The 21,396-nt window shown below is 38.7% G+C and overlaps 1 protein-coding gene across 1 annotated transcript; it reads right to left on the reverse strand.

Annotated features, from left to right (window-relative positions):
* Window positions 1-466: 466 nt before the first annotated feature.
* LOC122972984 (protein NLRC3-like) lies at window positions 467-21,386 on the reverse strand. Its single transcript, XM_044340430.1, has 10 exons — window positions 21,345-21,386; window positions 20,319-20,476; window positions 17,877-18,112; window positions 15,899-17,756; window positions 14,066-14,239; window positions 12,746-12,919; window positions 12,095-12,268; window positions 5,892-5,913; window positions 2,716-2,959; window positions 467-552 (listed from the first exon to the last, which is right to left on the reverse strand). The coding sequence occupies exons 1-10, from the start codon at window positions 21,384-21,386 to the stop codon at window positions 467-469; spliced, it is 3,168 nt and encodes a 1,055-aa protein (XP_044196365.1).
* Window positions 21,387-21,396: the final 10 nt, after the last annotated feature.

Here is a 21,396-nt window from a genome sequence, read left to right on the forward strand (position 1 = left end):
GACCACGAGGTGCTTGTTTCCCCCGAGACAAAGGAATAGTGCCAAAAATGCTGCTTACAGACAATGGGAGTCCATTGCAAACTCCATTTCCAAGGATGCTTTGCGATTTTCACACCTCAGCAGGGAACAGTCAACATACAGTCTCATTGGTGGAGACGCTCCTGCACAGCTGAGCGTCCTGATGACGCAGCCATGACATCACTGCCCCTTTAAAAACTGAACGTGCCCTGAAGAACACGCCTTTCCCATGTCACTGAGCTAGGGGTAACTCCTGTTCCTCTGTGAGTCAGCTGACTAAAGGGGGTACCCCACGCATGTGTTTTCCCCTCATCGAAGACTCCCCTCGCCGGACGAGACAAGACTTCGCCCATGTTCACCCGAACACATTCCCGGATCCGAGAGAGACCGCTGCTGCAACCAGCATCCTCAAATTCCCTCGAGAAGGAAGAGAAACTTCTTCACAGAGTCAACTCTGCTGTTCCCTCCGCCACGCCGCCGAGAGCCAGCTGCCGTGCTTTTCGCCGACCATGCGAGAATGGCCACCGTCTGCATCTGAGCCCAGGACAAAGCCGGACATAAAGACGGACTACACACAAACCCTGCTCGCTTTCTGAAGCGACCAAGTAAGAGGCATAAGTCTGGGCAGAGGCAGTGTTAATTGTGTGTTCTTATCAGCATCAGTTGCTGTTGTTTAGCATTTAGCTATTAGCTTTTGCTATTGTTTTGTTGGGTTGTTGACGGACCGCCGAGTCCATTTCTCCTGCTTTACTCTTAGGAGTATTTTAAGTTTGCCGCCTGTTTAGTTGTGTTCACCACGCTAGACTGTTTTGTGTTTGTCCGGCTCGGGACTACTGCTGTGTTTGTGCCATCGTGAGTGAGGAAGTAAGTTGCTTTGTCGGTCAGAAACCAGACAACGTGCGTTACAGACTGCCGTCCGTACACACGCTGTCTGTGGACAAAGGAACCGTTTCTCTTCCCCTCACAATCGCTTTCTCTCCTTCTTCCCTCTCTCTTCTGACTAACACATACATGCACGCGCACACACACATACACCAACATCTTTTTGCGCATCTGATGGTCAGATAACGTCGGACAAAGCTTTGCTTTGTCTTTCCTTATCCGCCATCAGACACGTGTGTTTTTCACAGAATTGGGTGAGTGCAAGACGTCGACCACCAGATGGCACCATCTTGCTTCTGTCTAACCAAGACACCGCCATACTTCTGCCATCCGGTTCTCGCGCAACGTGACTTCCTCCCATAGTCACGTCCGCGTCGCAGACCGACGACGTCATCACGTCAGGCCCCGTCGCCATCTTGTTGCACACACATACACGCGCGCACACACACACACACACATGCATTCCCCTGCATGTGTCCAACCCTGTACATAGCTGTTTGTGTTTTGTTTGGTAGGATTAGATTTCAGGATAGTTGTTTATTGAATGAAGCATTTGTTAACTTTGTTAATTTTGCTAAGTTTAATAAACACTGTTATATCTTTAAAGAGAAATTCTTTTGTCATTATTGTGTGTAATATTGTGAAAAGTGGCTGATTGAAGGAGTCAGAGCTCGAATTCACCCTTCTTTGTTCACCCTTGAATGTTGATACCTCTCAGATATTAACATTCTAGGTGAACTCCCATTTATGAGATTACCTTGTTTGGCTATTGGTCCCAGTTTCTGGGTGGTGCCCCGTATTTGTTAATTCATATTAATAATTCTATTAATTGTTATAATTAGTGAATTATCTTCGATAATTGATAATTATTACAAATAATCAACTGTGTTCCGCACAGATCCAACAGTTGGTGCCCGAATTTTTGATTAAGGTTAATTAAGGTTGTTAATAACCAAACGCACTACTGCCCGTCCCAACATAGCCAACTATAGACCCATATCTGACCTTCCCTGTCTCTCTAAAATCCTTGAGAAAGCAGTCGCCAATCAGTTGTGTGACTTTCTAGATAACAATAGTTTATTTGAAGATTTTCAGTCAGGATTTAGAGTGCATCATAGCACAGAGACAGCACTGGTGAAGGTCACAAATGATCTCCTGACTGCATCAGACAAAGAACTTGTCTCTGTACTTGTCTTGTTAGATCTTAGTGCTGCATTTGACACAATTGACCATCAAATCCTTTTGCAGAGACTAGAACATATAATTGGCATTAAAGGAACTGCATTAAGCTGATTTAAGTCCCATTTATCAGATTGAATTCACTTTGTACATGTTAATGAGCAAAAGTTAGACACAAAGTTCCACAAGGTTCTGCTCTCGGTCCAATACTATTCACTTTGTATATGCTTCTTTCAGGTAATATTATTCGGAAACACTCCATAAATTTTCATTGCTATCCAGATGATACCCAAATATATTTATCAATGAAGCCAGATGCTTGTGAAATCATGTTGTTTTTTAACTTATAAAGTGTACAGAGGGTCTTTAGGTGATGATAAACTGAAGTTAAAGTTTAAGTAAAGGTTATACTAGAAGTGGTAGCTTAAACAAATTTGTACAGTACTAAAAGTAACTGTACCAGGAAGTAGTATTGTTAAATATTAGTATGTATTAGCATCAGCAGCCTTTAATTAGTTGTTATTTTTTTATCTTGAGTGTTACAATAGAGTCAGTAGCACTAGTTTTGGCATTAACATCTGTATTTGTTTTAAATTGACTATAGTTTCAGTTAATGGATCAGTGTGTCATCTGTACCTCTGCGGAGGTGAAGTAGAGGCGGTCTGGGTTTGGCCTCCTCCATGTCTTCCTCTACCCCAAGGACGTCCTGGCTCTTCAGCCCAGGATCAAGGCTCTGTTCTGGGGCAGACTGGACTCCCTGCCCCCCTGCCTGCAGCTCCATGTCCAAGAAAGGAGCACAGCTCTTCAGCCCAGGATCAGAGCTGCCAGCTGGAGGAACAACGGGCACTTGTTCCCTCTTTGAATCCACTGGATCTGCCATCTGAGAGTCAAGACATAGGATATTCAGCTTAAAAGTTTTCAGCATCCACTGAATAAAATGTTGACAGAACCTTTTATTTTTAAAATTCATATACTCAGAAGTCATCATGCTTCAGCACCACATGTTCACTGACTCATTGTATAATGAGTTACATCTACCTGATAAAGAGACAGGATTCATTTTGATGCCGACACCTCACAAAGCCAGACCGTGTCTTTTATTTCTCGTATTTAGAACTGTTCTTTACCATTTACTAATCTTTCATTGTCTTATTCAATGAATTCTTTTAAAGTAGACTTTATAACATATTTTTCTTTCTAATCTTTTTAAAAATCTTTTATTATTTCTTTTTTTATTTATTTACATTTTACAAGTGAACTTGTTTTCATTTTTACCTTTATCTTGGTGTGCATGCATCTCCCAATCCATATTTACCATCCTGTGTGTTTGTCAGTCACGTGTAAAGCACCTTGAATTGCATTTGGCTTGTATGAAAGGTGCTATAAATACAAATGGTATAAATAAAGATAGATAGATTAATTGATTGATTAACACTAACACCGCAGTTCCACCAGGGAGCAAAATTCATCACACTGCAATTTAAATTCTGAAACTGGAATTCTTTTAATAGGACCCAAAGCTGCATGAGAAGAAAATCAATCAATGCACAAAATTCTTATTTTAACAAGGTCATGAAAACACCCTTTTTTCATCTCAGAAATATTGCGAAAGTCAAACCTTTTTAAACTCAGAGAGATGCTAAAATGCTCATTCCCACTTTTATTACTAGCCATTTAGACTACTGTAATTCCCTTTTTACTGGATTACCTAAAAAGTCTATAGCTAGTTCAGAATGCTGCAGCCAGAGTCTTAACTAAAACAAAGCAAATGGATCACATCACCCCACTGCTTAAGACACTACACTGGCTACCTGTATCTTTCATAATTGATTTTAAAGTTCTTTTACTTGTTTATAAAGCTTTAAATAACCTTGTTCCTCCCTACTTCCGAGATTTTCTTTCATTTTATGTTCCAGCCAGATCACTGAGATTACACCGCTCTCCTGTTATGTGTTGTCCATAAAAGTACTGGTGAGGCTGCCTTCTGTTTTTACGGCCCTAAACTGTGGAACACACTGCCTCTGATATTAGAATATCAAGCTCTCTCTGTATTTTTAAAAGGAAATTCAAAACCTTTCTTTTTAATCTGCCTTTTAATTTTAACTTGGGGTAATGCTATAGCTTAAGCTATAGCTTTTAGGTTTTAATCATTGGTTTTTATATCATTTCATCCTTGGTGTTTATTTTATTGACTTTATTCTAATTTATTCTATTTCTGAAACATCATTGTTTTATTGTTGTAATTTTAAGTCTTGCAAAACTGTATTTATTGTTGTCAGTTTTGCTTTTTCAAATTTATTTTCTATTTTATTTTATTTTTATGTTTGTCTGTGTTGTTTTAATCCTGCTATGTGAAGCACTTTGGGCTGCATGTTTGTATGACAGGTGCTAAAGTTGAGTTGAGTTGAATCAGTCAGTCAGTCAGAGTACGAGCCACTGCTGCTCCGAAACACTGAAGTAAACCGTGTCAGAGATTTAAGGTGTGTCCAAATCCATAGCCGTTGCTATTTTAACGGCGGAAAATGGTTGATGCGCCTGGCGCATAGTTCTAAGGGGTTGTTCATAGTCTCCTAATTAATCATGGGTGTGTTTTCGGCGTAATATGCAATAAACCAATCAGTGTCATCTCCCATTCCCTTTAAGAGTCACGTACGTTATTGCTATTATGATGGCACATTTGCCAGAGGGGACGCTTCTCTGCAGAGGAAACGGATCTGCTTGTGCGCAAAGTGAAAGCGCACGATCCAGAACGAGCACACTGGCCCCTGTGGCTCCTGAACCCTCCGATGGTCACCCTCAGACCACCAGTTTAAGATCCTGTTGATTAATTTGTTGCGAATGTATTTTCTTCTGGTTTTTGAAAAGGATTATTTTTTAATTACATCTCTGGCCTCTTTAAAATCGTTTTGTTCAGTCATGGAGTAACAGGTCAAATCAGCTGGGTTTTGATTGCTGAAAGTATGGAAACCTGATCAACCAGCTGTTGGAAGGGAGGTCATCTTATAATCAAGTTCGTATTATTATTTATATTCCTACCTAGTACGTAATGCTACTGAGCTTCTGTGACTAAATGCATTAAAAACACTTTGAGGAGAAGGATGAACTAAAAGTCAAGCTAACATAGCTCTGACCACCGACTGCTGGACAGCTCTCAAAAATGATAGCTATGTCACAACTTCTCATAAAAATTAACCTGTTAGTTGTCGGTTAATAGATGTGTCTGTCTGTCAAAAGCAAAATCACCGAAACTGACATCCCTAATTAAAACTTTTAAAAACATTAGAGCAGACAATATTTAAACACAGATTGAATGGTAGTAAGGTCTAGAATTTAGAAAAAAGTCACCATATGGATATTTCTAACTGATAATTCACAGCTTAAGCCAATAAGTCAATGCTTATGCTGGTGCTAATGGGGATCCTAATAAAGAAAGAAATGAAAGCTGGCTATGTGATGACTTGGAGGGTGGGGGGCCTAAAAAGGAAATCTAATTTAATCTTATTTAATTTATTATATCACTTCTTGTCTTTCACTTGTCTTCATTCAGCCACTGAATGACAAAAAACTTATTTGTCTTCACACAAATGAATTCATACAGAATGGCTGAATTGTTCAGATGGCTTACCAGGTATTCAGATGAAAAACACTACTGTGTTAAAAGAAATCCAAGGTGTTGATTTAGTTACAGGTGAGATAATGAGATACAATTCTGGGAGTCCAGTTTGAGTAATAGATACGAGTCTACAGAGGTCAAAACTCTGCACAGTGGTTGTAATATTATGATGAAGGATTTTACAACTCTGGGAAGTTACCATGGCATATGACGATGTCTTCCTGAATGACACCGAATTGTGTTGCAGCAAAAGTTAAGCTGTCTAAATATAAGAACAAACACTAACAGTTGATATGAACAGGAATATGTTCAAGGGCTGTAATCTCTTCTGCAATAATACAAGTTGGCAAACTCAAAGACAGCAGACTCATTAATACATTTACTATAATATTGCAAATGCTTATACCAAGAGCTGAGATTGAACAAGCTGTGGATAGAGAAAGTTTAGTCCTGGGTGCATCCAGCAGCTGGTGTAAATTCAAAACACTGGAATAGTCAAGAGAAGAGAGAGAACTGGAGAACAAACTAGCTTTATTTATGACCACCAGGCATGAAATATATCTCTCTTTACAGTAATTGGACCATACATAATGTCTGTTATATAGGAAACAGGTAAGACATGGAATATAATGGAATATAATATATATATATATAAAATATAGTATGATATATCACAAAAACAATAAAAGAACAGAAATTTAGCACTAATATTGAATGACACTTGAAATTACCTGTAGCATGAGAGAAATATTATGCTGCAACACTGCATAATTACACATTATGGCGCCGCAACACAAAGCTACTGCAGTGCCTGTAATATTTACACTAGCTCAGACAGATTACACCATAATAAGTACTGTAAATAAAAAAATAGTGCCAAAAACATGATTTCAGAAGCCTTTCCAGACAAGCTCCTGCTGAAGATAATCCAGATCAAGTGCAAGTGGAGGGTGAGGGAGGTGGTTGAGTGGAGGAGTCTCTGTATGTCTGCAGAGACTGTGTAGAAGGGCAGAGAAGCAGTAGAGCAGTCCAGATACACTGATGATACTTTGTCAGATCCGGGGGAACACAGGGATGATGGTGGACCTGACTTCGTGTCTGACAGTGGAGCTGTTCTCATCAGTTCAGACTGCAGCACTGAGAGTCATCTCCACTTCTTCTGATTCCTCTGTCAGTCACTGCTGGATGAAGCTCTCCTTTCCACTCTACCTCCCAGTAACATGGTCCAGTCAGAGCCTTTCTCCACACAAGCTGCTGCTGCTGCTTCAAACTCTCTGGATCATGAGGATACAGCTGATCCTCTCTCAACACATACTCCTAGATGTTCACTCACTCTCTTGCAAAGATAATCACCATCTGATATGAGGAGAAACAACAGAAGTCATAAATCAGTGTTAGAAGCAGTAAAAAGTGAGAAGCACTTCATCAGCAGTCAGTCAGTGATGCAGCATATCCAGCATAAAGAGCAGCAGGGTCTTAAGTCCTGTTCAGACCAGAAGTGGAACAGCTGTGCAGCGTAGCCAGCTTCCTCCCAGCTCTCATGTTAACATGTTGGAGTGAACACACTGAGCTCCAAGCTTACAGACCTGCAGAGACTTTTGGCATCAAATCTGTTTACTCTGCAGATTTCACTTAAGTACACGGAGGGAATAAACTGCTGAGAGTCATGAACACATCATCACTGCAAAAACAGAGACATTCACTCATCAGTTTACTGATGGATTTACTTGATACATGTGAACTGTTATAAAAGTTTAAAAGCTCCAGAGTCTCTGTAGGATTTGAAGATCTTTCCTTATATTAAATCATCACATAATGATCAGTAAGAGCTCTCAACTAAACACCTGCTGTGATTTGTGGATTTCAGCAGAGGGTCTGGTCTGTATAAAGACCACATGGTTACTAAACTTAATGATGGTTCTGTGAAATCAGAGCCAGTGATTTGCAGGCTCCAGTCAGACTGATCTTAGAGCTCTGACAAAGATGAACTGATCAATTCTTTAGTGTTGAAATCAGAGAACAAATACTTTCAGATCAGATTTCAAGGTACAACATTTTGATGAATGAGAACTGCTTGTAGAAGCATGGATTATCCACCAGGCTGATTGGGCTGGTGCCTGGGGGCCTCTAACCTCTAGGGGGCCTCCAAACCCCCATCAACTGTGGCCTCATCCTGGCTTTGCCTTTCCTTTTTTTGAAAATCAAATAAATTGAGTGTGTGTGTGTGTTGAAATATGAATCAATCAATGCAGAGTTACTTTATTTGCAAATAAGAAAAATATCATGATTGTTTTGCTGGCTGTGTCTGTATCTTGATGATGACAATGAATCAGGTCAGGTCAGGTGGTGACTGTGGGAATTGAGAGGCAAAGCTGGCCAGCTGGGTGTGAAAGACACTTTAAACATCATGGACATAAAACATTGGAGCATTCTTTTCATAAAATAAAATTCACTGATTTAACTGCATGGCTAAATGACAACAACATAAAGGCGTGTGTCCATATAACGTCTTTCTCTGGCAGAAAAGTGATGGCAGGTTGCTGGAGAGCACCGGGATGACACACTTTTGCAGTGAGAGGTTTTTTTCTCACCGAACAAGTGCGTCAAGTTCATCCCAGCACCCAGCATTCATCCCTAAGGCTACTGTTTCAAAATCAAAGAATACATTTATTAGTCATCCTACTCACATAATAAGGTCTGCCTGTCTGTTTATATTCTGTTTAAGCTTTAAAAGCTGAGTAAATCCATAGACATAGGTAGGCTATTTTATGGTATAGTATTTTATTAACTTAGCATGTTTTTCTGTATTCGTGTCGTCAAACTCTGTGTTGCATGGCTTGTGTGTTAAGTGTATATTACCATTTTACTAACCTATAACTGCATCTTTTAACATTTTATCAAGATCAACATAGTGATTGTTGTACTTGACCTATATGTACTGTTTATTGCTGCTCCACATGTCTGCATGTATCAAAAGATGGTTATGGTCAGTATTGCTGGCTGTGTTTTGTTGCTTCATGTTGCTTGTGTATGCCACTGAGCTACGCACTGTATGCTGATGCATTAATATTGTTGCTGCTGGCCCAGGAAAGTTTTGTTGCAGTCATGTGTTGTAAATCCTGTATGATAGAAGATATCTACTGGTGTTGATATTGTCCTTCAGATTGTGATCATAGGCTGTAGCCTGTCAGTGTAAATCCTATATAAGCTACAGATGTTTCCAACAGATAGTAGCCTACATTGAAAAACTATAACTGAAAACCTGGATTGCGCATGTGTGGAGCGGTGGGGGGGCCTTCAAGATTTTGTGCCCAGGGGCCTCTGCATTCTTAATCCGTGCCTGATCTTGTAAGGCTGTCCGCTGTAATCCAGCTTTATTTCTTGCAGACATGAATATGACAACAATAGTCGTCTTCACAGCACTTCAAACACATGATCCCAACAAGCGTGAGGCTGATCTGATTGGTTGACTGTTCTCTTTTTCTCTGTCTTTCTGTCACCATTCTCCTCTCAGCTCCACTGAAGAAAGCAGCCACTGAGAAGGTTGGAGCTTCGCAAGGAAATACTGGATCTTTGCTTTGATACTAACAGTGTTTAATACAATACTGCAGAAACCAGCATGGGCTGACTCCAACTCTCTACTGACCTCAGAGTCTTCAGTCTAAAGTGTGGACTCTCTTTAAGGTAAGATAGCAGCTTCATGTCTGAAACCTGCAGGTTGTTTCCACTGAGCTCCAGCTCTCTCAGATGTGAGGGGTTGGACTTCAGAGCTGAGGCCAAAGAAGCACAGCTGACCACTGACAAACTGCAGTGACTCAGTCTGAAAAAAAAAAAAGATAAAAAATAAAATTATGTTGATAAAAATTGTTCCATAATCCAATCAGATGGTTCAAACAACAAAAAACAATAACAATAATAGGAAAAATGATAAAGTTAATGCAGAAAAGCAAGTTTATAAATATGACATTTTAAAAGCAATTTCAAGAACACTGCAAGATGAATTTCAACAGGAAAACTGTTCCAGAGTTTTGGAGCCCTGACGGCAAAAGCACAGTCTTCAGTTTTAAGTCTAGATCGGGGGACTGTTTGCAGATTTTTGTTGTGAGATCTGAGATGCATGCAATGAAATAGGGGCACAAAAGCTCAAAAATATATGCTGGAACTAGACTATGTAGTGCTTTAAAAGTAATGAGTAAAACCTTGGAATCAATCCTGAAATTAACAGGAAGCCACTGCAAAGAGGCTTAAATGAGGGGTTATGTGTTCTCTTTTCTTTGAGCCAGTTAACAGTCTGGCTGCAGCATTCTGCATAACTTGGAGATGTGAGCGTGCTTTATTGTTCAGACAGGTAAAGAGTGAATTACAATAATCCTTGGGAAAATGCATGAATAGCTTTCTCCAAGTCAGAGAATGATAGAAATGATCAGATTTTTGAAATTGATAAAAAAAAAAAGGACTGAACTACCTCACTGACATGATAATTGAAAGTTAAATTACTGCTAAATTTCTGGCACTAGGCGTAACAGAGGGGACAGGTTATCAAATGTATCACTAAAATCTGATGTGTTTAATGGCCCAAATAAGATTATTTCATATTTTTCTTCATTGAGTTGGAGGACATTATTAGACATCCAACATTTGATATCCATTAGACAGTTCTTTAAGGAAGTCAGACTGCTGAAGGATCCTGGTTTTACAGACTCATAAAGTTGTGTGTCATCAGCATAACAATGGAAAGAAATCTTATGATTGTGTATTAATCTGCCAAGTGGAAGCATGTAGATACAGAATAGAAAGGGACCTTGGACAGAGCCTTGAGGTACTCTGTTGTTCATAGGGACAGTACATGGTGTGAAGTTACCAAGAGTAACTGTCCACTGTCTGCTTGAGAAGTAAGAGATGAACTACTCAAGAGCAGTGTCTGCAACTCCATCAATGTCTCGCAAATTAAAAAACTATGATCTACTGTATCAAATACAGAACACAGGTCAAGTAAAATCAGGGCAGACCCTTCATCAGTATCAGCAGCAAGGAAGAGATCATTGGTCACCCTAAGAGCAGTGCTTTTTTCCCCCAAAAACTAGATTGGAACTTTTCAAAAATATAATGTTGACTCAGGTGGGCAGTTAATTGTTTATATACAATATTTTCTAAGATCTTTGACAGAAGAGGAAGTTTGGAGATTGGTCTATAATTGTTGAGTACATAAGGATCTTAATTGTTTTTTAAAAGAGATTCCGCAAGAGCATTATTGAAAAGGAGATTATACATAGCCAGTGGCTAGTGAGCTGTTGATAATGGAAAGAACAATTGGACAAATATTTGGGAGGACCTCTTTGAAGGAGTCTGGATGGGATAGCATCTAAATAACATGAGGAGCAGTTAAGCTCTCAGACAGTCTCTCTCAACATCTGGAGAGAGATCAACTCAAAAGAGGGGAATGGAACTGTAGGGTGGTGGGTACCATTTAAGTTACAAATCTGTGGTATAATCTGACGTCTGATTTTTCAATTTTAGTTGTAAAAAATGTTGAAAAGTTCTCACATGCTTCTGATGAATGTTCAGGGAATTCATTATTTTTATAACCATTGACAACATGATCAATAGTTCCGAACAATATTCTGGGATTATGGTGGCTTTCTGCAATAATATTGGTATAAAGTTTTTTCATGCTGTTCTGATGGCAGAGTTGTAATTGTCTGCTGTTTCTGCTTATGTTCAATTGCCCTTCATTCTCTTTATATTTTGCAAGTATAATCATTCAACTAGAGTGAATTAAACTCATCTGTTAAACTCTCAGTGGAAGTATCTGCTGTGTTTTTTCATAGTTGTTCAAATTCCCGAATAAACATGACTGAAGTTGAGATGTTTATGCTGTGTGAATGACTCTGTCATTGTTAGTGTGGATCATCACAATGTCAGCCTTCTACAGACATCATCCAAATGTCAGCACAACATTCAGATATATTCATGTCAACACTGATTCATAAAATATACTATATTCCTACTTTAAACACCTGCATTGATCTCTCTGTGTCCCTCTGAGTGTGTGTGTGTGTGTGCTAAAGGATCAAGATCAGTAAATAAAACTGTACACAAACCTAAAAATTATATTTCTCCTTCAGCCAGTAAACTTGATTAATTTAAGATAAACATTAGTTGAGAGAACCATCTCTCTGTACGATGTGACTCTTTCACAAAAAATTATAAACATTAATTCAAAAACTCACTTTAAGAATCAGTCATCCTTTATAACTACCGGCTATATTTTGAACAATAAAAAAATGTAAATATGAAAAAAGAAAAAGTTACTTTTTGGATGTATGTTATGTCTACACATATATTAAACTCAGTTGTTAAACATTAAGATCAACAATAGTAATACAAAGTCAGTGAACTGACCTCAGAGTCTCAAGTCTACAGTGTGAACTCTCCAGAAAATCACACAGCAGCTTCACCCCTGAATCCTGCAGGTTGTTTTTACTCATCTTCAGCTCTCTCACATGAGAGGGGTTGGAAATCAGAGCTGAGGCCAGACAAGCACAACTGATCTCTGACAAACTGCAGCCCCTCAATCTGAATAAACAATAAATGATGTAGAAAAAATCAATTTATAATCCAATCAGATGTGTTCAGGTCTTAAATGTGTAGGTCAACATTACTATGTCCTCATCAATGAGTGTTTGTCTCTCATTGCATAATTGTGGATCATCATCATGTCAGCCTTCTACAGACATCATCTAAATGTCACCACAACATTCAGACACCTTCATGTCAACACTGATTCATAAAAAAATACTAACATGTGTGTTCTGAAGGATCAATATCAGTAAACAAACATTATTCATTAAATCACATTATAATTCACGTAAACCAAAAAATATTTCTCCTTAAGCAAGTAAAATTTATCAATTTAAAACAAAAATTAGTTGAGAGGATCTTCTGTACACAGATGTGACTCCTTACCAAAAATTATGAACATTAATTTAGTTTAATGGTTGTTAAAAATAAAATGAAAGATTAACAATAGTAACAGTCAGTCAGTGAACTGACCTCAGAGTCTCCAGTTTACAGTGTGGACTCTCCAGAAAACCACAGAGTAGCTTCACTCCTGTATCCTGAAGGTTGTTGGTACTCAGTTCCAGCTCTCTCAGATGGGAGGGGTTGGACTTCAGAGCTGAGGCCAGAGAAGCACAGCTGAGCTCGGACAAACTGCAGCCCCTCAATCTGAATAGGCAATAAATAATGTAGGAAAAAAACATTTATTATTCAATCAGATGTGTTCAGGTTTTAAATGTGTAGTTCAACATTACTATGCCCTAATAAATGAGCTTTTCTCTAAAATGAGAAAAGTGACTTTGGCATTGTGTTATTGTGGATCATCATAATGTCAGCCTTCTACAGACATCATCCATATGTCACCACAACATTCAGATACATATTCATGTAAACACTGATTCATAAAATGCTGCTGAACTAAATCAAGTCTGTAATAAGAGGATCAATGTGAAATCAGACTAAATGTTGGACTAAAGAGCTGTTCATTATTTAATTTATTACATGACCTTCTTCTTCTTGTATTTGGTAGTTTAGTAGTTATGTGTAATTAAAATATGTTAAAGGAAAGGTTCACATTTCTTTCCAAGTGGTCTCTTCCTAACGCAGCTACACTGTAAGAAATTACTTCAGAAATTCAGCTGAAGCTAATATGAGGCTTCGAAAGTCTGAGTTAGACAAATCAAGTTCAAAATGCCCTCTTTGATTTACTATCCCTCCACTGCAACTCAGCAAGGAAACACTGAAGAAACAAAGATACTTACTTGATAGAGTTATTGAAAAGCTCTGAGGCACACAAGAGGGTAATAAATTTAAAAAACCTTTAATACTTCATGGCTACTTAGCCATAGTTAAAAACATGCTTATGCATTTCAGCCATTAAGGCCTTCATCAGGGCAAGTACAAAATGGTCACCATTAGGCTGCTTCCAATATAAGTTGGCAAGTAATCACATGACCAGTATGAACAGGTAGTAGTCACAGTGTAGCTGCTTTAAAGTAATAGGATCCCCAAACTGAAGAGCACAAGAGGGATACCTTTCTACACCCAAGCAGCACTCCATGCATCTGTTTTTTGACTGAATACTTACCTGATATGTTTAACTCAGACTGCTGAGGCATCATATTAGTTTAAACTTTGGACATCCTTTTTAAACAGAACAAGACTATAGATTTTGAATTCCTAGAAAAAAAAGATTCTACAGATTTGTGATCAGGCAAATCCAGAACTTTCTGAACCAAACATCTGAAACTTCAGTGAAGGGTTTGAATTGAATATATACAAAAAAATTACCAGAGCTACAGTCAATGAACTAACCTCAGAGTCTCCAGTCTACAGTTTGGACTCTCCAGTCCAGCAGACAGTAACTTCACCCCAGAGTCCTGCAGCCTATTCAGACTCAGATGCATCTCTCTTAGATGGGAGGGGTTGGACTTCAGAGCTGAGGCCACAACTTCACAGTGAGTCTCTGAGAGTCCACAGTCAGAAAGTCTGTCATGACACAACACATATATTACAACATATGTTATCATGAAAGAGGACGCTGACTTTATATTTACTTCATTTGACATTCCCTGTTTTCATTAAGTTTTGCTCTTCACATCAGTGGTTCAGCTAATCTTATCTCACTGTGTTTGATACTTTTAATATTTGTTTTGCTTTAATCTTGCAGATGAAAGGAGAAAAAATTGAGTTACATAGAGGTTTCCATAATGTGCTTAGTCTGTCAGTGTGATCAGATCCTATGTCTGTCTCCACAAAGTTAGTATGAGGCCACCTTGATTAGAAAACCATTTTTACTGACCAGTATTTTTAATTTGACTCCAGGATATTTTTACTCAGTTCAACTCAGTGAGCAGTTACAGTTGAGAAAGACCATCCCTCTTTGCTAGCTACCTACTGTTGTTAGGTTCACATCCATAAGCAGGAACATATAGTGGATGTTGACAAATGGCTTGACAATATTAGACCTGTACATAATTATATATTAATATAATTAAATATTTAGATGTGTCATAACAAATGACTGCATGACATATGTTGTCAACATTCTTTTCTGAGCATCTGAAACGTGATTCAGCTTACAAGCACAATTAACAAACCAATAAAGTTGAATTATTTTCAACATGATGTCATCAGAAAAATGTTATCGGGGTATCAACATTAAAAATATAACACTGACCTTTAATGTTTATAAGATCTCTTTAAACAGTCTGAATTCTACCATTCTGCCCTTATATGTTCAGACTTTTGTGCATTTCCTGCTAACTACTCCTCTCAACACCAACAAGAGAGAAAACATCTGAGGGTCTCTTTCTGTGACGAACAGAATGTAAGAAAGACTGAAAAACAAGAGAATGTTACATGACGTCCCTCTTTGAAATGAAAAGTTGAATTCTTTAAAATGCACTGCATGGACAGGGCTTCTTAGCGACCGTCTTTGTCTCTTATGACAAGTAGTTTATAGAGGCTAATGTTGGTTAATGTTAGCAAACTGTAGATATTATTGTATAACTGACATTACGGAATAAGTTTGCTGATTTGCTGATCCCCTATGCTCACTATGAAATGGCTCAGAAACCATTAAGAAAAACAAGATACCAATAATTGCATGAAAGCAATTCTTTCTGACTGCAGAAATGTCCTTGGGAAAATGATGAGATGTTATTTCAAACTGTTAACTTAATGGTAAAAATGCATCTGTCTCACTGTATATTTGCAGAACCTCATCTAATAATAACTTCACTACATTCATTGATAACTGTAAAATACTGGTATATGTTGTGATAAATGCTTCTGTGATAAAACCTCAACCATAACCTTTTAAGTCCTTCATTTTTTTTATCAGGTTTAAATGACGCCTTCATCACCCAAAGGAAGACAAACAGAAGAAAAATCTGTAAAATCTAGCAATTATTAGAAGTAAATAGAATAACTATGCTCATTAACTTAACAGATCTGAACATGACCAACTGAAAAATCAACATTATTTGCATTTACAGAATTTGAAACAGCTCAAGAACTTCTGTGACTAAATATAACTGACAATTTCTGCAATAAACAAGCAAAGAACTATTTTAACAATATTATTTTGTTATATTTGAAGAAATTAACTACTAATCTACACTGATTTATCACATCTGGACTTACTGAGCCTTTCTGCAGTTCCTCACAGATGGTATCAGTCTCAGTTGTCCCTCATGTGATGTGTTGTACTTCTTTAGGTCCAACTCATCCAGAACCTCCTCTGACATCTGCAGCATGTAGGCCAGAGCTGAGCAGTGGATCACAGAGAGTTTCTTCTCTGATCTGTTCTCTGACTTCAGGAACTCTTGGATCTCCTGATGTACTGAGCGGTCGTTCATCTCCATCAGACAGTGGAAGATGTTGATGCTTCTGTCGGGAGAGATATCACGAGTGTTCATCTTCTTCAGGTTGTTGATAACTCTCTGGATGATTTCTGGACTGTTCTCTGTCTGACCCAACAGGCCTCCTAAGAGTCTCTGATTGGACTCCAGAGAAAGGCCATGAAGGAAGCGAACAAACACATCCAGGTGGCCATTTTTACTTTTGAGCGATTTCTCCATGGCTCTCCTCAGGAAGTCATCCAGAGACGGGTCACACATATTGTTTTTAAAATTAGAAGAAGTCCTCTTGAGAAAAGACTTTGGTTTTGATTCCCTGTGTTTGTACTCTCTTCCAAGGAAGTCCTTCAGTACCTCTGTGTTGCTGTTGGTGTAACAGTGGTACATGTAGACTGCAGCCAGAAACTCCTGAACGCTCAGATGAACAAAGCAGTAGACTGTTTTCTGGAAGATCACATTCTCTCTTTTGAAGATCTTTGTACAAACTCCTGAGCACACTGAAGCCTCTGTGACATCGAGACCACACTGCTCCAGGTCTTCTTGGTAGAACATGATATTTCCTTTCTGCAGATGTTCAAATGCCAGCCTCCCCAGCTTCAGAAGAACTTCCCTGTCAGCCTCTGTCAGCTCCTGGGGACTCATCTCATGTCCCTCATCATACTTCTGCTTCTTCCTCTTTGTCTGAACCAGCAAGAAGTGTGTGTACATGTCAGTCAGGGTCTTGGGCAGCTCTCCTCTGTGGTCTCTAATCAACATGTGCTCCACAACTGTGGCAGTGATCCAGCAGAAGACTGGGATGTGACACATGATGTGAAGGCTCCTGGATGTCTCAATGTGTGAGATGATCCTGCTGGAAAGCTCTTCATCACTGAATCCCCTCCTGAAGTATTCCTCCTTCTGGGTGTCAGTGAAGCCTCGTACTTCTGTTACCCTGTCAACACATGTAGGAGGGATCTGATTGGCTGCTGCGGATCGGGAAGTTATCCATACGAGAGCTGAGGGAAGCAGATTCCCTTCAATGAGGTTTGTCAACAGCACACTGACTGATGACTTCTGTGTGACATCAGACACAACCTTCCTGTTCTTGAAATCCAATGAAAGTCTGCTTTCATCCAGGCCGTCAAAGATGAACAAAACTTTACAGTCAGCGAGCTTCTCTGCTGTGATCTTCTGTAATGTTGGATGGAAATCATGGATCAGCATGAGGAGACTGTATTGCTCATCTTTGATCAAGTTCAACTCCCTGAATGAAAGCAGAATCACCAGACTAACATCTTGGTTTTCCGAGCCATCTGCCCAGTCCAGAGTGAACTTCTGCACTGAGAAGGTTTTTCCAATGCCAGCGACGCCATTTGTCAGAACAACTCTGATGTGTCTCTGTTCATCAGGAAGGACTTTAAAGATGTTGTGACACTTGATTGGAGTGTCATGGAGGGTCTTCATTTTGGAGGATGTCTCAAGCCTCCACACCTCATGTTGGGTATTAACCTCTTCACTCTGTCCCTCTGTGATGTAGAGCTCAGTGTAGATCCTGTTTAGGGGGGTTTCACTTCCTGCTTCATCAGTTCCTTCAGGCACACATTCACATCTCCTCTTCAGACTGATCTTATGTTCATCTAAAATCTCCTGCAGACAACTTTCTGCTGAAAGAGAAGAAAAAAAAAGTATAATTAATACCTGTTAATTTTCAGTACGATAGAGGAGGTAGATTACTGTCCTGTTTTCAGAGATGATAACATCAGCAGACAGATCTTCAGTCTTACTTTGTACAGTGTTGGTCTGACTGTTTGTCTGCAGTCCAGGTCTTGATCTGGATCTTTCTGTGCACTGGGGGCAGGAGGAGTCTCCTGATGAAGCAGACTGGTCCCAGTATGAGGTGATGCACTGTCTACAGAACCAGTCTCCACAGCTGATGGAGACTGGATCCTTCAGGACATTCTGACATAAAGAACAGCCTGACAGCTGCTCCTCCACAGAAACACCCCTTCTCTTCCTCTCTCTGTGGACATGAACACATTCTTTATGACACATAATATTAGTGGTACAGTCCAGACACAAAGTATTTGGACAGTTACACATTTGTGTTCTTCAGGCTCTGTGCTTCAGCACATTCAGTTTGAAATAAAATGATGGATACTTGAGTTGCACCGATCCAACTTTTTCAGTCCTGATACGGATACCTGGGCTTTGGGTATTGACAACTACTGAGTACTGATCCAATACCAGTGTTTAATTAATAAGCTGTATGCCGCACTGTGTATAAGGCAAAATCAGGCTTGACTAAAATATTGCTTTTCTAACTCTGTAAAACAAAATGTAACAAATAAATAAATAGATATAAAGTTACTGAATTGTCAATTCAAAAATGGTATCCAATACTAGTCCAGCTCACAGTCAACGATACCTGATCCAGTTATTTGAGTCAGTATCGGACCAATATCCGATATCAGTATTGGTACATCTCTAATGGATACTACATTAAAGTACCAAGCCTCAGCTTTAATTCGAGCAGGCTTACATAAATATTGAAAGAACTGTGTGTTTGTTTGTCTTATTTCTGCAGCAGCATTAATTCTCAGTCACTGGATCAGCTTCTGCATCATTTAAGACGACATGTTTTTGAACAGTGTTTGAATCTGCTGACATGAATAGTTGGAAAATGTTTTTCTGCAGCATGCATCATATAGATAGAAAGTACTGGTAAATGTATAAACTTGGTGAATGAATACATGAATATTAAATTGTCATTGGTGACAGCCTATTACAACTATCGAAAATTCATTTAGGACTTTCAATTTGAACTAAGTAATTCATAATACAATGGCAAGGCAATGTAAACAATGCAGGATTTAAAATACTAGGTTCAAAAATTGGCTTTGCATACGTTTCATGAGGAGCTGTAGGTCAACTGGATTCAACACATTTGTTAGACCACAAGGATACACACAATACGTTTTGGTAAGTAAGTCAATGTAAACATGACTTTTAATTGTTAACACAGGGCTGCTTTAAGCTACCATGAGCCATCAAAAGTCAGGGAAAATAATAATAATAATAATACTATAATAATATATATATTATAATAATAATGATTTCCATTATCTCCTCCCATATTTTGTGACTTTGAACAGGAACATGTGAAAATACATTCTGTATTGCATGAGACCTAAACACTCAAGTTTCCTCCATTTTACCTGCACAAAACCTCAGTGTAGTCCTTTAGGAAATAAGGGCAAACAGTTGACTTGTACAATTTGACTTGTAACTAAACCTATAGTAAATATCACCCTGGGTTACTTACTACTACGTGTGATATTTTGACTTGAAAATCAAATAGCAATACCAGCCCTATCTCTGTCTCTGGTTAACATGTATATGAAGATCTGTTCTAGATTACAGATGAATGGAAGGTAGTTCATTATTTCTTTCCACTGTGTTTCCTTCATATCTAAACTACAACCTTAATGAAACTGTCTGACTGAATCATCTTCAGGTCAGTTTACAATAGAAACAGTCTCTTACTTTGTGTTGTAGGGTCCAGGTTCATTATTGAAGTTTAGAGGATGATCGTTGGACCGGTCGCTCTTCATAGACAGATGGCTGGATACTGGAGACTCTCCTCTCTCTCTGTGGAAACAACAATTGTTTTATTCATATCATTATTTCTTGTAAAGAGCAGATGTAACACGAAACATGGCACAAGGTCATGATTTAATAATGAAAACAAATAATTATTTTCAAATCTCCTTCTGCATGTTCTAAATGTTTTATCTACAGCTGCAAACTGGATATATTTAAATGGAGAGACAGCTCAACATGTTTGAGAACACAAAGAAAATGCCAGATGACAAAAAATATTTCTATGTAACAGTTTATTTACTAACAATTAAGCTAAAGGCATTGGTACCTGATGCCAGGCTGTCAGACTAACTTGTGCATGTTTAGAAAGCAAACAAAACAATCTGTCCTCTGCCGCTGATCTTGAAATATTGGTTGAAGCAACTAATACAAATTTCAGAGCAGCAATCAAGCACTCTTTCCACAAAATTAAATCTATAAACGAGGAAATAATGAAGTCAATGCTCAAACAAAAATGACTGAAATAAAAAACTATCATGAAAGAATGGCGTTGTAATGTAGGTTATCAAATGACATTAAAAACTGATTCATCTTCAGGTCAGTTAACAGTAGAAACAGTCTCTTACTTTGTATCTGAGGGTCCAGGTTCACTATTGAAGTATGGAGGTTCATCTTTGGACAAGTAACTCTTCATAGACAGACAGCTGGATATCAGAGACTCTGCTCTGTCCTCCTCTTCCTCCAAATCATTCATCCTCTGGAGTCTGAGAGGTGACCAGTAACACTGGAGACACACACACATACACAGGATAATAATCCCAGTGTTTCTCCTACCATTGCCTTGGAGGGGCGGCTTGCCCCTCCTGTAAGTAACAAAATATGTTTATTTATATTATTTACCTAATTTATTTGCACTTGTTTTATTTCAGCTCAGTGTGAGAGTACTTCATATAATCATCTGTGTCATTCTTAATGTTGACCACATTACTTTACTGTGAGGACATAGAAAACCAGGAAAAGAAAAAAGATAAAACATCAATACTGTGATCTTAAATTGGGTGGGTATTTTTCTGACACAGTTTAATCAACTTAACAATTAATCAGAAAAATAATCGGCATATTGATCAATAATGACAGTGATCATTATCTGCAGCCCTAATATTAACTCACCCTGCCTCAGACTTGCTCTTTTCCTCCTTCTGCTCTGTCGACTTTAAAATGGAATCTGTACAGATTGAATACTTCTACTTTCGGTGCTCCTTGTTTGCCTCTTCGTCCTTCTTTACTAGAAGCTTCTTCTTTACTGGAAGTCACGTGTGTGTGTGTGTGTGTGTGTGTGTGTGTGTGCGTGTGCGTGTGTGTGTGTGTGTGTGTGTGTGTGTGTGTGTGTTTGTGTGAGGAGAGAAATGGAAATGTTGAATGACATAGAACAAGAATAATCACAGGTCAGCAGTCAATAACAAAGATATACTAACAGTGAGTGTGTGTTTTTCCAAACCTGTAACTCCATTATTTGTATTTTCTTTCTCTCCTTAATGCTCTGTTTCTCTCTCTGTAGCTGCTGCAGTCAAAGAAGAGTCAAGATAACTGAACTTTCAGGTTTAAAGTTAGTCAACTTGAGAGGGTGCAACTTTGCCTGAGTTTGCACGTACTTGACTAAACGTGTCATTTCGCCTCTGTTGGCGTCCTTCCATCTTCTACATC

This window comes from Thunnus albacares, chromosome 21, assembly GCF_914725855.1.
Source record: "Thunnus albacares chromosome 21, fThuAlb1.1, whole genome shotgun sequence".
In the NCBI taxonomy this organism is placed as follows: Eukaryota; Metazoa; Chordata; class Actinopteri; order Scombriformes; family Scombridae; genus Thunnus; species Thunnus albacares.

Bases quoted from the DNA above. Each gene is read 5' to 3' on its own strand.
- LOC122972984 (XM_044340430.1), bottom strand. From the start codon at position 21,386: ATGGAAGGACGCCAACAGAGGCGAAATGACACGTTTAGTCAA. The intron at 20,477-21,344 runs GTACGTGCAAAC...GTGTGTCTCCAG, and splicing joins GAAATGACACGTTTAGTCAA to TGTTACTGGTCACCTCTCAG. The intron at 553-2,715 runs GTACAGATGACA...TCCTGGGCTCAG, and splicing joins TCTACTTCACCTCCGCAGAG to ATGCAGACGGTGGCCATTCT.